At 46.1% G+C, this 15983-nt stretch overlaps 1 protein-coding gene across 2 annotated transcripts; it reads left to right on the top strand.

Moving 5' to 3' along the window:
- The first annotated feature begins 200 nt into the window (after window positions 1-200).
- hsd3b7 (hydroxy-delta-5-steroid dehydrogenase, 3 beta- and steroid delta-isomerase) lies at window positions 201-15046 on the top strand. 2 transcript variants are annotated; one of them, XM_089019033.1, is made up of 7 exons: window positions 201-405; window positions 2300-2455; window positions 2969-3077; window positions 11025-11124; window positions 11519-11681; window positions 12831-13120; window positions 14825-15046. In XM_089019033.1, exons 1-7 carry the CDS (start codon window positions 243-245, stop codon window positions 14891-14893), a joined length of 1050 nt encoding a protein of 349 aa, XP_088875159.1. In that variant the 5' UTR covers window positions 201-242; the 3' UTR covers window positions 14894-15046. The 2 variants fall into 2 exon arrangements, with proteins under 2 accessions (XP_088875159.1, XP_088875158.1); XM_089019032.1 differs by lacking the exon at window positions 14825-15046 and having other exon boundaries at window positions 202-405; window positions 12831-13345.
- The last annotated feature ends 937 nt before the right edge of the window (window positions 15047-15983 follow it).

Below are 15983 nucleotides of genomic sequence, written 5' to 3'. Positions count from 1 at the left end.
GTACTTTGCGTGGATTGTTTTTTTTTTTTTATCATCTTGCGAAAACACTTGCTCACGTTCACGCTCTAAATGGGTTTTACAAAAGTTTTAGTTGGTTCGGGGGAAAAAAGAAAAAGAAAAATTGGACTTTCCTGGTTTACCTAAATGCAACACGGCCGAATTGAAGTGACATATGCAGCTGTGCTTGTACTTGTACTCCCCCCTCGTCCTCTTCACCACACTCAAGTGGACCGCACGGCAACATGACAGACTGGAGTTCCGGGCTCGTGTACCTTATCACCGGGGGCTGCGGCTTCTTGGGCCGACACCTCCTCCGAGTTCTGCTGGACCAAGAGGAGGACGCTTTGGCGGAGGTTCGAGTTTTTGACAAACATACCGAACTCGGACTCAGTAAGCTAGGAACCGGTAAGTGTGACGGAAAATGGATCGAAAAAAAAACGCTTAAATTAAGAGTCTCGTGGAATGCACGTTTAAATTCTTCACGTAATTTAAATACACCTGTAATATTATATATTTCTAATAATGTAATATTATATATTTCTAATAGTGCAAATTCACAGCATTTCAATTCATCCTAGAAATTCAACTAATCAGTCAAATTAAAATAATAATAAAAACGGTTTGATTGGAATGCGTCCCTGAACGTGATCCAATTTTTTTGTTTATTAATTAATTTATTTCCCATATACAGTATTTATCACTTAAGCTCCAAAAATCCCATAATAGTATTATTAAAATGGATGAAACAACACATATTTGATGCCGCTTAATTCAAATCACAAAGGCGGTAATTTAACACATTGTAAACAACTAAAAAAAATAATAATACATATATACATATGAAGATATATAGATATCTATAGATATAGATATACATAGATCTATATCTGTATCTATATATAGATATATCTACTGTATATCTATAGATATCACAATATATATAGATATAGATCTATAGATACTGTATAAATAAATCTACATCCGTATCTATATCTGTATATATAGATAGATCTATATCTGTAATTATATCTATATCTGTATCTCTATATCTATATATATATCTATATCTATATATATATCTATAGATATCTACTATATATACATATATATATATATATATATATATATATATATATATATATATATATATATATATAATTGTAAAAAAACATGTTTGTTTTAAAGTGTTGCACTTTGGCACACACTCCCAAGCGAGTTGCTTTCCCTCACCTTTAAACTTTTAGCAAACAACCAATCAAACCTGGAACTGGAAGTTGATATTATTCACTATTCTTTTCATGTTATGAACATCAACGCACTTCTTCAAAATAAGTGAAGCCTGTGTTGCACTCAGGATGTCCCACTCTTACGCGTTTCCTGTCAGCCTGTCACCACCTGCCATCTGTGTCAGCGGGATACACCAAGGGTGTGTTTTGTTGCCCGGTGACTCCACCGTGTTTCACCGTCGGTTCCCCGCACAGAGACAATGAATCCATCAAGAAGTGGCGTTCTCCTGTCAGGGTGGCGTGAGAGATGTCTGGGGTTGAGTTACGTGTGCGTGATGCCTCTGTGGGCAAAAAAAAAATAATGCTTTGTTTGCGCACCAACATGCTTGAGGCCCCTGAGGCCTCAAGCGTGTTTTTCTGTGGGTGAGCAGCAGCAGCCACACGCGCCAGCATTCACTCAACCCGGAAGTAACTCAAATAGATAGAAAGCTATCTAGCTAATAGATAGTTAGCTAGCCAGACCACTCATAACTATCATCTTTCAGGATTTTTATTTTCTCATTCTCAATGTTTTAACTCATTCACTGCCATTCACGATTTTTTTTTATGCTTGCGAGCCGATAAAGCGCTGGCCATGGCCTCTGGCAATGTTTTTCTTTTCCACAAGGGGGCAGCCTTTCCCTTCTTTCAATTTTAGTGCTTTGTTCCAGCTTCAGTTGTTGTTAAAGCGCTATATAAACCAATATGTATGCATTGCATTGTATTTTGAACAGCCACCCTCATTTCAAGGTCAGATAACTCCAGACCCATATAATTTAGGAATTAACTTTTTTTTATCTGATGAATGAAGAGAGTCAGAATTCAAATCATTTGTAATGGGCAAATTGATCTGACATATGAGCAAGTACAGTTAGTTACAAGTTCGGTCCTGTCCAGAAATATTATTATTAATCATGTAATAAACTCAAGGTACCACTTTACTTCAGTGCTTTTTGCACCATGCGGAAACTGTTTTTTAAACTCTTCTGATTCTAAACTGTGTGCCCATTACTGCTTTCTGATTGGTCCTTTAGGGCGTACGAAGGTGACGGTCATCCAGGGCGACATCACGGACTACGACAGCGTGCTGGCGGCATCCCAGGGTGCTCACGTTGTCATCCACACCGCCAGCCTGGTGGACGTCTGGCATAAGGTCCCAGAAGCCCTTATCTACGCTGTCAATGTCAAAGGTGAGCCTCTATTAGCTATCTGGCTTTCCAACTGGCTATCTATTATCTATCTAACTGGCTATTAGCCAGCTAGCTAATTTTCTATCTATTTGACTTAGTCTAGGTTGAGTGACGGCTGGCGCATGTGGCTGCCGCTGCTCCTTGAGAGTTTTGAAAGGCGCTTATAAATGAAAGTTATTATTATTATTACTATTATTATTATTATTATTATTAAATTGTATTAAACAAAGCCATCAGAGCAAAAAGGTCCAAAGTAGCAAACAAAAACAGAAATAAATCATGACAAGATGAAACAAACCTGACAGGGTGAAACAAACAATGACCCGATACCGAATGGTCGTGCCGGGAGTCCTTTTAACAGCCACTGACTAAAATGAGCAACACCTGTGCAGCTGCAGGCGAAGCCCGACAGTGCCACCCGTTGGTCGCAAACCGAAACATGACACCACTTAACGATCAAAATACCGTTAGCGTTAATCATCATTCTTCCTTCTTTTTTTTCTCTTGTGTCAGGGACCGAGAATGTGATTAAAGCGTGTGTGAACAACAACGTCTGCAGTCTGCTGTACACCAGCAGCATGGAAGTAATCGGGCCCAACATGAACAAGGAGCCCTTTGTCAGGTACAACCTTTGCGCTTATCACGTCAGGGATTTGGATTTAGTCCATTCCTGATAACAGAAGCATACCGAACCAGGAATGTACCGTATTCTCCGGTGTATAAGGTGCACCCGAGTATAAGGCGCACTCCCAAATGAATGGTGTATTTTCAAACTTTTATCATATTTAAGGCTCAATTAACTCATTCATTGCCATTCACAAATTTATTCCGGAATTTAAAATATAACGTAGAGCGCCATTTCTGAATTTTTTCTTGTTTGGGTGCTGACAAAGCGCTGGCCATACCGCTGGCAATGTTCCACGAGAGGGCAGCATTTGCCTTTTGTCCTTGTTCACGCTTTGTTCCAGCTTCAGCTGTTGTTAAAGTACTATATAAACCAATATGTTTGTGTTGCATTGTACATATTTTGGACAGCTGCCCTCATTTCAAGCTCATATAACTCCAGACCCATAAAATTTCGGAATTAACTTTTTAAAAATGAAATAAGAGAGTCCATGGTTTCTTACTGTGTTTATGTCATCCTAAAACTCAATATTCTGTGGGTCCTGGAATTCAAGTGACAATGACAAAAACCCCGGCACTGGAGTGGCCACATTTTTGCCCATGTCTGGTAGTGAATGAGTTAATGAAAAAAGTTTTCAAAATATAATCTATAAATATATAAAATATTTCCAAATACAGGTAACATCCAACTTACGACCGAGTTCCGTTCCGAGCAAACGGTCGTAAGTCAAAATGGTTGTAAATCGAAATCCATTCAAAATGTTGAATAGTGTCACGTACCGGCGGCGACAGTGGCAGCTGGCGAGCAGGAACGTGTGGTATAGGCGGTGGATCGTAGAGCAGGACAGAGGCGTGGGTACCGGCAAAGGATTTATTAACATAAAGCGCGGGTCCGAAAATACGCGGACCCGGTAACAACTCGTGAAACAAACTCAAAATGACAACTGACAATGTTAGTGGGTGAGTGGCGGCAATCCACCCAACCACACTAACCAAGAAAATAAAGTGGCACACGAGGGTGCAAAACAACCTACGACGCGGTGCAAACAACAAACGCGTTCGTGGCTAAAATCATTCCTCGGGCGAAGCAAATAACGTACTGGTAACAAGTTCCACGTACTAGCTTGGCGTAAGGCGAAGTATCTTCCGACGCTGGGTGGATGCCAGCGTCGGGTTTAAATGTCCACAGTTAATGAGGAGGGAATTGACAGCAGCTGGCGAGCGGCGGGAACGGAGGCCCCGCCCCGCTGTCAACTGGCTCATGACAGTACCCCCCCCTCAACGGACGCCTCCTGGCGGCCCGCCTGGTTTCGACGGGTGAGCCTCGTGGAAGTCCCTCAGGAGCGACGGGTCCAGAATCCAGGTTCGCGGAACCCATTGACGGTCCTCCGGTCCGTAGCCCTCCCAGTCGACCAGGTACTGGATGCCCTTTCCCCTGCGGCGTGAATCCAGGATCTCCCGCACTGCGTATGCCGGTCCTCCGTCCACCATCCGCGGGGGGGGGGGTTGGGCAAGAGGGGGGGCCAAGGGGCTGGACTCCACCGGTTTGATGAGAGATACATGGAAAACCGGGTGGATCTTCATGGAGGCGGGCAGCCGAAGTCGGACCGCGACCGGGTTAATGATGGCCTCCACAGTGAAGGGGCCCGCGAAACGCGGACCCAATTTGGGGGTTGTCCCGGCCAGCCGTAGGTCCCTTGTGGACAACCAGACCTTCTGGCCCACCTGGTAGGCTGGCGCGGAACGGCGACGGCGATCCGCGACCCTCTGGTTCCGGACTGCCGTACGTGATAGGGCTGCCCTGGTCTCCCTCCATACCCGATGGGCCCGCCGAAGATGGTGTTGTATCGACGGGACCTCCACCTCCCCTTCCTGTGTGGGAAAGAGCGGCGGCTGGTAGCCATAAGCCGACATAAACGGTGACCGACCTGTGGCTGAGGAGACCAGGGTGTTGTGGGCATATTCCACCCACGGGAGATGGATGGACCAGGCCGAGGGACGATGAAGGCATACGCAGCGCAGGGCCGCCTCCAGGTCCTGGTTCTTCCGCTCGGTCTGGCCGTTGGACTGTGGATGGTAACCGGAGGACAGGCTGGCCGACGCCCCCATGGACCTGCAGAAACGCTTCCAGACCCGGGATACGAACTGGGGCCCTCGGTCCGACACGATGTCAGTGGGGATCCCGTGGAGACGGACGACGTGTTTGACCAATAGTGTCGCCGTCTCAATGGCGGACGGCAACTTGGTCAACGGCACGAAGTGTGCCGACTTAGAAAACCGGTCCACTATCGTGAGAATGACCGTCTTACCACGGGATGGGGGGAGGCCGGTGATGAAATCCACTGATATGTGGGACCAAGGGCGCGGGGGGACAGGTAGGGGGCGGAGCAGTCCTGCCGGAGGCTGATGGGAGACCTTGCCACAGGCGCACTCCGGGCAGGCCTTAACAAAGTCCGCCACGTCGTCGCGGAGCCGCGGCCACCAGAATCGCTGGGAGACGAGGTGCTCGGTGCGGCTCACCCCTGGGTGACACGCCACCTTGGATGCGTGCCCCCACTGGAGCACCTCCGAGCGCAGCGACTGGGGAACGAACAGTCTGCCTGTGGGACACTTCTCGGGAGTCGGGGTACCTTTTAATGATTCCATGACCCTCCGTTCGACCTCCCACTGGAGCGCCCCCATGATCTGGCGGCCGGGCAGGATGGGTTCCGCAAGGTCTTCCTTGTCTGCTGGCTCGTGGATCCGCGAGAGGGCGTCGGGCTTGGTGTTCTTTGTTCCTGGACAGTAGGTTAGGGTGAAGGAGAAGCGTGTTAAGAACAGCGCCCACCGTGCCTGGCGTGCGTTCAGCCTCTTGGCGGCCCGGATGACCGCCAAGTTCTTATGGTCCGTAAGCACGGTGAACGGCTCCTTCGCCCCTTCGAGCCAGTGCCTCCACTCCTGAAGAGCCAATACGACGGCGAGCAGCTCCCTGTTGCCCACGTCGTAGTTGGCTTCGGCGGAGCTGAGGCGGCGTGAGAAGAAGGCGCAGGGGTGGAGCTGCTGGTCGACTGAGGAGCGTTGGGAGAGTACTGCCCCAACACCTGAGTCCGAGGCGTCTACCTCCACAATGAACGCGCCGTTGGGGTCTGGATGGCGGAGAACTGGGGGGTGAGAGAAAGCCTCTCTCAGCAGCCGGAACGCGGCGTCCGCTTCTCTCGTCCACCTGAACGGGGTCTTAGTGGAGGTGAGTTGGGTGAGGGGGAGGGCTTTCCGGCTGTAGTCCCGGATGAAGCGGCGGTAGAAGTTGGCGAACCCCAGGAAGCGTTGTAACTGCTTGCGAGAGGTAGGTGTGGGCCATTCTACTACCGCTTCGGTCTTGGCTGGGTCAGCCCGGATCTGCCCCCGCTCCACGATGAAGCCCAGGAAGGATAAGGAGGAGGTGTGGAATTCACATTTCTCGGCCTTGACGTATAGTCGATTCTGCAGCAGCCGCTGCAGAACTAGCCGGACGTGCTGGCGATGTGCCTCAAGGGACTCTGAAAAAATTAAAATGTCGTCCAAATACACAAAACAGAAAATATTCAGAAAATCCCTCAAGACATCATTAATAAGGTTCTGGAACACAGCGGGTGCATTGGTGAGACCAAACGGCATCACCAAGTACTCGAAGTGTCCCAGAGGTGTCTTAAATGCGGTCTTCCATTCATCCCCCTCTTTGACCCGAACAAGATGATAAGCGCTCCGGAGGTCCAGTCTAGTGAAGATGGTCGCGGCCTGGAGGGACGCGAAGGCGGAGTCAATCAGTGGGAGCGGGTATTTGTTCTTTATAGTTATTTCGTTGAGTCCCCGATAGTCCACGCACGGACGCAACGATTTATCCTTTTTAGTGATAAAAAAGAACCCCGCTCCCAGAGGTGACCGTGATGGCCGAATGAGCCCGGCCGCGAGCGAAGAGTCAATGTAGTCCCGGAGAGCCTGTTGTTCGGGTTGGGAAACGTTGTACAGACGAGAACTGGGAAACGGAGCGTTGGGCTGAATGTCAATGGCGCAATCATAGGGACGGTGCGGTGGTAACGACAGGGCGCGGTCCTTGCTGAACGCCTGTCGTAAGTCGTGGTAACAGGGCGGCACCCCCTCTAGGCTAATCTCCTCCCTAGGGTAGCTGTGAGATGGTGCCGGCCCACCCGCGGCCGACCGGAGGCAGTGAGCGTAGCAGAGGGGGCTCCACCCCTGAATGGTAGGTCCGTCCCACGAAATGGCCGGATTGTGGGTCCCCAGCCAAGGTAACCCGAGCACGATGGGAACCGAGCGTGAACGCATCACGAAAAACCGCCGGTTTTCCACGTGATTGCCCGAGAGTACGAGTCGAAGCGGCACGGTTTCTTGCGTAACCTCGGCGAGTAACCGACCGTCGAGATCGAGTATGCTCCGACTCGCCCCCAGCTGAACAACCCGACACCCCAACGCCGACACGACGCGCGGGTCTATAAAACAGCCGTCGGCCCCCGAGTCCACTAAGGCCCGAACGGACATTGTCCTGGTGGGACCGTGTATAACGGCATCCAGCTCCAGTCTCCGCGACGTGAACCCCCCCGCGGACCTTAAGGGAACCCGTTGCTTGTGTGGACGGGGTAACTTGCAGTCACTGGGGGTCTTTCCGGGAAGCTCCCAACTGGGACAGTCCGGGGCTAGATGACCCAACTTGCCGCAGAGCTGGCATGCCGGGCCGGTGTTGCGTCGCTCCGGCGCCCGCTCAACGGCCCTTTCGACCCCCATCTCCATCGGCTCCACGGCCGCGTGCCCCCCACGCGGAAAGGTCCGGGCACCCCCTCGGGTCCCTGCTGGCGGCTCGAGTTTTGCCTGGGCAGCCCGCTCCCGGGCCCTGTCTCGCATCCGGTTGTCCAGCTGCAGCGTGAGGGAGATCAGCTCGCGAAGGCTGGAGCACTCGTCGCGGGTAGCCAGCTCGTCTTTCAACGCCGCGCTGAGCCCGCGCCGAAACATCCCTCGCAGCGCACGGTCGTCGTACCCGCTGGCGGCAGCCAGGACGCGGAAGGCGACGGAATACTCCGCCGCCGATCGGCTACCCTGCTGGCAGGTCCACAGCTGGGACTCCGCTGCCTGCCCACTCACCGGGAGATGGAAAACCTGCCGTAACTCGGCGACGAAGTCCGGGAAGGAGGCTCGGAGCTCCGGCCGAGATTCCCAGACGGCCAACGCCCAAGCGGCTGCGGGTCCGGCAAGCAGGCTGGTGACGTAAGCCACTTTGGCCGCGTCCGTGGTGTATACGGAGGGTTGCTGGTCGAAAACTATGGAGCACTGCAGCAGGAATTGCGCGCAGCGCCCGGGCTCCCCTCCGTAACGGGTGGGATGTGGGATGTTGGGTTCGCGGCTCAAAGTCTGGGGAGGGACGGCCCCCGCGACGAAGGCGCCGCTGGCCTCAAGTCTATCTACCCGTTGGGCTAACCGGGTGATGTCGCGGCGGATCTCCGCGATGGCGGGCACCACTTGGCCGAGCTGCTCCGCCTGCTGAGCGAGGACGGAGAAGATTCGGTTACTGTCCGCAGGATCCATGTTGGTCGGAAGATTCTGTCACGTACCGGCGGCGACAGTGGCAGCTGGCGAGCAGGAACGTGTGGTATAGGCGGTGGATCGTAGAGCAGGACAGAGGCGTGGGTACCGGCAAAGGATTTATTAACATAAAGCGCGGGTCCGAAAATACGCGGACCCGGTAACAACTCGTGAAACAAACTCAAAATGACAACTGACAATGTTAGTGGGTGAGTGGCGGCAATCCACCCAACCACACTAACCAAGAAAATAAAGTGGCACACGAGGGTGCAAAACAACCTACGACGCGGTGCAAACAACAAACGCGTTCGTGGCTAAAATCATTCCTCGGGCGAAGCAAATAACGTACTGGTAACAAGTTCCACGTACTAGCTTGGCGTAAGGCGAAGTATCTTCCGACGCTGGGTGGATGCCAGCGTCGGGTTTAAATGTCCACAGTTAATGAGGAGGGAATTGACAGCAGCTGGCGAGCGGCGGGAACGGAGGCCCCGCCCCGCTGTCAACTGGCTCATGACAAATAGAGACTCGGAGGCTAAATGACTCACAAACTCCCCCTCTTCAAATGTCAAAAATAGGGTTTGGAGGTCATGGTCGTAAGTCGGATGTTACCTGTACAGTATAAGGTAAACCTCATTATAAAGCTGAAAATCTAGGAAAAACGAATGTACCGTATTTTCCGGTGTATAAGGCGCACCCCCAACGAATGGTGTATTTTCAAACTTTTTCCATATATAAGGCACACCGGACTTTAAATGAATGAAAAAAAAGTTTTCCAAATATAATATAGAAATACTGTATGTAAAAATTATTATTATTTTTTTTATTATTAATATTATTATTATTACCGTATTTTCCGGTGTATAAAGCGCACTGGAGTATAAGGCGCACCCACAATGAATGATGTATTTTCAAACTTTCTCCATATATAAGGCGCTTCGGACTTTAAATGAATGAAAAAAAAAGTTTTCCAATTATAATATAGAAATATTGTATATAAAAATAATAATTATTATTTATTATTTTTTTATTATTAATATTATTATTATTACCGTATTTTCCAGTGCATAAGGCACACCGGAATATATTAGTTTATATTATTATTATTATTATTATTATTATTATAATTATTATTATTACCGTATTTTCCGGTGTATAAAGCGCACTGGAGTATAAGGCGCACCCACAATGAATGATGTATTTTCAAACTTTCTCCATATATACTTCACATAGGTGCACATGCGTCTAAGAAAATGAAGGCTTTTTGGGTGTGCCTTATACACCAGAAAATACGGTAAAACTAATGTAACCTTATCTAAGTATGTAACCTTTCGCTCCCACCCAAAAATGTAACGCCCAAAAGTGGCATGTATCCTTTTTTTTCCGGTACCCTCCCCCATCTTGTTAACAGAGCTGTGCTGAAAAGTTGTATTTTTTTAACCTTGTTTATCATGACACAAGTCCGCTATTTGGCTGACTATTTTTTTTGCACCGTCGTGTTTCTTTCCAGTGTGTCTGAGACGTCAATTGTTATGTAACGCTTGTGCAAGCACGCCTGTTATGCGAAATACCCTCAAACACTTGGATTTACTCACTTAGGTGATAAAAATAATTGAAATCTTCAAAGGAACGACTGACTCACATTTTCATGCTAGCTAGCATCTGTCTTTACTCACTTCACGTGTCAGTCATCAAAATTCACAAGAGTATAAATCTGACCCGGCAATCGCCAGGGTGTGTTCGTGTTTCAAGAACACCAGTAATTCACCAGTCATTCAACACCAGTAATACAAATAATAATAATACATAAATACAATACAGTGATACCTTGACTTACGAACTTAATTGGTTCCCAGATAGTGTATAAGGCGAAAAGTGTGTATCCAAAAAAATTATTTCCCATAGGAAACCATTAAAATGAGAATAATCTGTTCCCAGGTCTCCATAAAACATAATTTTATACTTTTTAATTTTCTTAAAACTACACAAAATATACCTCATTTTATGTATAATAAATGTGCTATGTTATTATAATTAAAGAAATAAACTGTCCTGTGTAATAAAGTCATTCTATTTACCTTTGTGATGGTCGTTGATGGTTTGATGGAATGGAATGGCCGGTTTCCTCAACATTAAACACTTGATGAGGAACGTAGCCTTCTTCTTTCACCATCTTGAGGAATGATCCCTTGTAGGTGCTTTCTCTGTGATAATTTTATCTAGTTCCTCATCAATTGTATTCTGTTTAGCTGGGTTGATAGCTTTTTGCGCCTGTGCGGGTTGTTTGTGGAGCCTGATTGATGGGATATTTTAACCTTGCAATCTATAATCTGCCTTTGAAGTATCAAAGTTGAAACTCAAATATCAAAGTTGACTTAATCCTGCGACTGTGTCGATATAGGGGTAATGAAGACACACCCTACAAAGTGAAGCACACCATGGCTTACCCCAAAAGCAAGGCCAAGGCCGAAAAGATTGTCCTGGAAGCCAATGGAGCCAAGGTAAGACCCGACTGATCAGTGTTGTTGGATTAGCCTTTTCTTAGTCTCACAGTGGAAAATTTTACATTCGACAGCAGAAAAGTGATGAAAGGAAGAGGAAAGGATAGGAAGAAGTAGAACAAAAACAAAATATAGGAGCTGCTGTAAAGGCAGCATACACGCGGCGGTATCTTGAAATCAAAACAACAACAACATGAAAACAACAACAAAAAAAGCAAGTCTCGTGAGTGTACTTGCTAATGGCTGCCATCTTGAACTTCTTTTGTTTTGTGGTCAAAGCATGGCTTCTTGAGAGCTTTTATTTTGGCGTTTCACAAACTTTATGTTGCCGCATCGAAGTCGCCACGAGCGGAGAATTATACCCCAAATATTTTCTCCTCTTCTTGCTGTCAAGTTACGGAATGGCGAACGTTTACGCACATGCTCTTTGAGGCCGACCGGGATTTACGGCGAGGGCCACGAGCTCATCAAAGACTTCTACAAGTTGGCGGTCAAAAGGGGAGGCCTGATCATTGGCGGCGTTCCCGACAGTACTGAACACGGGCGAGTTTACGTCGGTAAGTCCCAGAATAGACCTTGTTAAAAATATATAGTTGGGTGACAGCAAAGCGGAAGTCACGCTACTTCTCTTTTCTTCTTGATTTTCTTGTAACGTCAATACAATACAATACATACAAATACAAATACAAATACCGCCCTACCCACTCTCGAGGACTTGCACACTGCAAGAATCAAGACAAGGGCACAGAAAATCCTTCTGGACCCTCCGAACCCTGCCCACCACCTTTTCCAGCGACTCCCCTAAGTGCATTGAATCCAGCACAAATTTAAACAGCTTCTTCCCCACGTCGCCATAATAATAATAATAATAATAATAATAATAATAATAATAATAATAATAATAATACATTTCATTTCTAAGCGCCTTTCAAAACTCTCAAGGTCACTTTACAGTCACATGGTAAATTTTCCTGTGGGTGAGGAGTGGCAGCCACACGTGCCAGCGTTCACTCAACCCGGAAGTAACTAAAATAGATAGAAAGCTAGTTAGCGAGCTAATAGATAGCTAGCCAGATAGCCAATAGATAGCTAGCTAGACAGGCAGCTAGATAGCTAATAGATAGCCAATAACTCTCTAAACAATCACCTAAATATAACTGTATAACAATAATACATTTCATTTCTAAGCGACTTTCAAAACTCTGTCACTTTACAATCACAGGATACGTTTTTATGTGGGTGAGCAGCGGCAGCCACACGCGCCAGCGTTCACTCAACCCGGAAGTAACTCAAATAGATAGAAAGCAAGCCAGCTAGCCAATGTGTAGCCAACAGATACCTAACTTGATAGCCAGCCAGCTAGATAGTGAATAGATAGCTAGCTAGCCAGCCAGATAGCTAGCCAGCCAGCCAGAGCTAATAGATAGCAAATAATAATAATAATAATAATAATAATAATAATAATAATAATAATACATTTCATTCCTAAGCGCCTTTCAAAACTCTCAAGGTCAGGGTCAGTTTTTCTGTGGGTGAGCAGCGGCAGCCACATGCGCGCTTTAACAACAACTGAAGCTTTAACAAAGTACTAAAAAAGCATAATGAAATATAGTCATGATCTCAGAGAAGTGACTCAAATCACCCGGCTTAGTAACTCCAAAAAAAACAAAACATGTTTTGATCTGTTTTCTTTCTTCTCTATACAGGCAATGTGGCGTGGATGCACGTCCTGGCCGCCCGGGCCCTGCGCGATCGTCCAGAGACTGTGGGCGGCGAGGCTTTCTTCTGCTACGACGACTCGCCTTACAAGAGCTACGAGGATTTCAACATGTTCTTCTTGTCCACCTTCAAATTCCGCCGTGTGCGCATGCCGTTGTTGCTATTATGGTTCCTGGCTATGCTCAACGACATGCTACGCTGGATTTTGGCGCCCTTCTGGAACTTTACGCCCCTATTGAATAGCTACACCTTGGCCGTGGCCATCACGTCCTTCACTGTAAGTACGGACAAAGCGCTGCGCCACTTCCAGTACCGCCCTCGGTATAACTGGGACCAGTGTCGAGAGCGCACGCAGAGATGGGTGGACACCTTCCCTCTGGAGGACCCGAAAAACTGCTAACGAAACACGCCTTTCGTTAGCATTAACATTCCCGTACTGCTGCATGCGTGCGCATTATTTTGTTATTGACCACATGATGACAAAAATATATTTTGAAATTATGCTAGCTTTAATTACACAAGTATCTAATACAAGGGTGGAGGACCCTTTGGTACTCCGCGCTGGAGTTATTTGAAAAACGAATAAAACCTCAGATTAACTCATTCACTGCCAGACGATGTGCAAGAACTTGTACAGTCCAGTGCCAGGGTTTTTGTCATTGTCACTTGAATTCCAGGACCCACAGAATATTGAGTTTTAGGACTACATAAACATTCAATACTGTGTTAGAAACCTGAGACTAGCTTCTTTCATCAGAAAAAAAGTGTTAATTCCTAAATAACAATAATACATTTGATTTCGAAGCGCCTTTCAAAACTTTCAATGTCACTTTTACGTCACAGGAGAAGTTTTTCTGTGGGTGAACAGCGGCAGCCACATGCGCCAGCGTTCACACAACCCAGAAGTAACTCAAATAGATATAAAGCTAGCCAGATAGCTAATAGATAGCTAGCTAGATAGCCAGCCATATAGCTAGCCTTAAGATAGCCAGCCACATAGCTAGCTAATAGATAGCCCGCCATATAGCTAGCTAGATCGTTATAGTGCCTCTTTGTTGTATTATTATGTATTTGTAAATACACAGAAAGCTAGCTAGCTATTAGATAGCCAGCTAGGCAGGCAGCTAGCTAGCTAGCTAGACAACTAGCTATACTACTAATAGATAGCCAGCCAGATAGCTAGCTAATAGATAGCCCGCCATATAGCTAGCTAGATCGTTATAGTGCATCTTTGTTGTATTATTATGTATTTGTAAATACACAGAAAGCTAGCTAGCTAATAGATAGCCAGCTAGGCAGGCAGCTAGCTAGCTAGCTAGCTAGACAACTAGCTATACTACTAATAGATAGCCAGCCAGATAGCTAACTCGCCGGACAGTTAACTAATAGATAGCAAATAGATAGCTAATAGTAAAACTAATAGAAAGCTAATAGATAGCAAATAGATAAATGATATGGGTCTGCAGTTATATGAGCTTGAAATGAGGGTAGCTGTCCAAAATACAATTCAGTACAAAAATATTGGTTTATATAGCGCTTTAACAACAGCTGAAACTGGAACAAAGCACGACCATGGAAAAAAAGAAAAATGCTGCCCTTTTGTGGAAAATTAAAAACATTACCAGAGGCCACGGCCAGCACTTTATCGGCACCCAAGCATGAAAAAACAAAACCTGAACAAAATCAGCAATGGCGTTCTGTCATATTTTCCATTCCCGAATGAATTTGTGAATGGCAGTGAATGAGTTTAAAAAAAAAAGAACACAGCTCCTGATTTCTAGCACATTTCTACCACGACAAGGAACTTTATCAAGTTCCACGGTACTATTAAGGACCAAATGAAGGACCTGCTACTTTTTGAGCACACCCAGATCCTTTTTTCATTTGAGGTCTGCAGCGCTGAATATCGCTGAATAGAACAGCTCTACTACCAAGAGCTAAATTTTATTTCATTTAAAAGACCACGGATGTTTTTTTTTAGTACTTTCAAGAAAAGCCCCAAGAACCTCTATGGGCGGGGTCGGCAACCCTGAAGATCACAAGGACCTAAGAAGGGAGACAAATGTCAAATTGAGAAACACACACATGAGCTACATGTGTTCTTCTGCGATTGAAATACTGTTTGCACTGCATAATTTAAGTCATTTTATTTTTCTCTAATAATTGTATGAATTTTTAAATATATGAAATAAAGAGAATTTTGATATATTTTAACTATCAGTACTAGTGTCTGTGTAAGCTCTCAGTCATACAGGAAGTGGTCCATCGATGTGAAGGTTTCTTCAGCCGTCATCTGTACGTTTTTTGAAGGTGTTGGACGTTTCGCTTCTTATCCAAGAGGCTTTGTCAGCGAACTAAAATTTGCTGGTAGCTTTGGCCCTATATATATATATATATATATATATATATATATATATATATATATATATATATATATATATATATATACAGTAAAGTCTCGTTATATCGATATTCAAGGGAGTCCGAAAAAATATCGATATAACCGGGACTATCGATATATCCGACCCTGTTAGCATGTAATTTTCTCCGTGCGTGCATAGAAATAGTATCGATATAACCGGGACTATCGATATATCCGATATCGATATAACGAGACTTTACTGTATATATATATATATATATATATTTTTTTTTTTTAACTGCAAAACCCTTCACTAAATCGCCATGGTGGGTGAGGTTTAATTTGGATCGTGCTTACAACAGACTTCTGAGAGCACATAGGCTTAGTTATGCTGATGAGGTGATACCAGGGTAAATGGGGCAATCAGGCCAGCCATAGACCCCATAATCAGGCAGGACAATAGACGTAATCAGTGTAGCCTCAAGGAATAGTCCTCTTCTCCCCCAAACTGAGAGCATGGACCTATCAGCAGAGTCTGGCATCGCCACGTCTGGACAGTAGGGATATATATACATAGGGCCAAAACTACCAGGAAAAAAAATGTTCGCTGACGAAGCCTCTTAGATAAGAAGTGAAACGTCCGAGACTTTCAAAGAAGTACAGATGACGGCTGAAGAAACCTTCTCATCTATCAGGACTTGTGTTTCATGTGTTTGTGTCTTTTGGAATTCAACAATCTTGGATTTTTGTCTTTGGGAGTTCTCTCTCGTTGTTGGAC

Source organism: Hippocampus bargibanti, linkage group LG17 (assembly GCF_051943395.1).
Source record: "Hippocampus bargibanti isolate YZ-2025 linkage group LG17, ASM5194339v1, whole genome shotgun sequence".
NCBI lineage: Eukaryota > Metazoa > Chordata > Actinopteri > Syngnathiformes > Syngnathidae > Hippocampus > Hippocampus bargibanti.
The sequence above is the reverse complement of the archived record's forward strand: the minus strand, read 5'-3'. Positions and strand labels throughout refer to the sequence as shown.

What these genes read in the sequence shown, in the direction of transcription:
- hsd3b7 (XM_089019032.1), top strand. Translation starts at nt 243, where the DNA reads ATGACAGACTGGAGTTCCGGGCTCGTGTACCTTATCACCGGGGGCTGC. An exon ending in AACAAGGAGCCCTTTGTCAG is followed by an intron (nt 3,078 to 11,024) that starts GTACAACCTTTG and finishes GTGTCGATATAG; the next exon opens with GGGTAATGAAGACACACCCT. An exon ending in ACACGGGCGAGTTTACGTCG is followed by an intron (nt 11,682 to 12,830) that starts GTAAGTCCCAGA and finishes TTCTCTATACAG; the next exon opens with GCAATGTGGCGTGGATGCAC.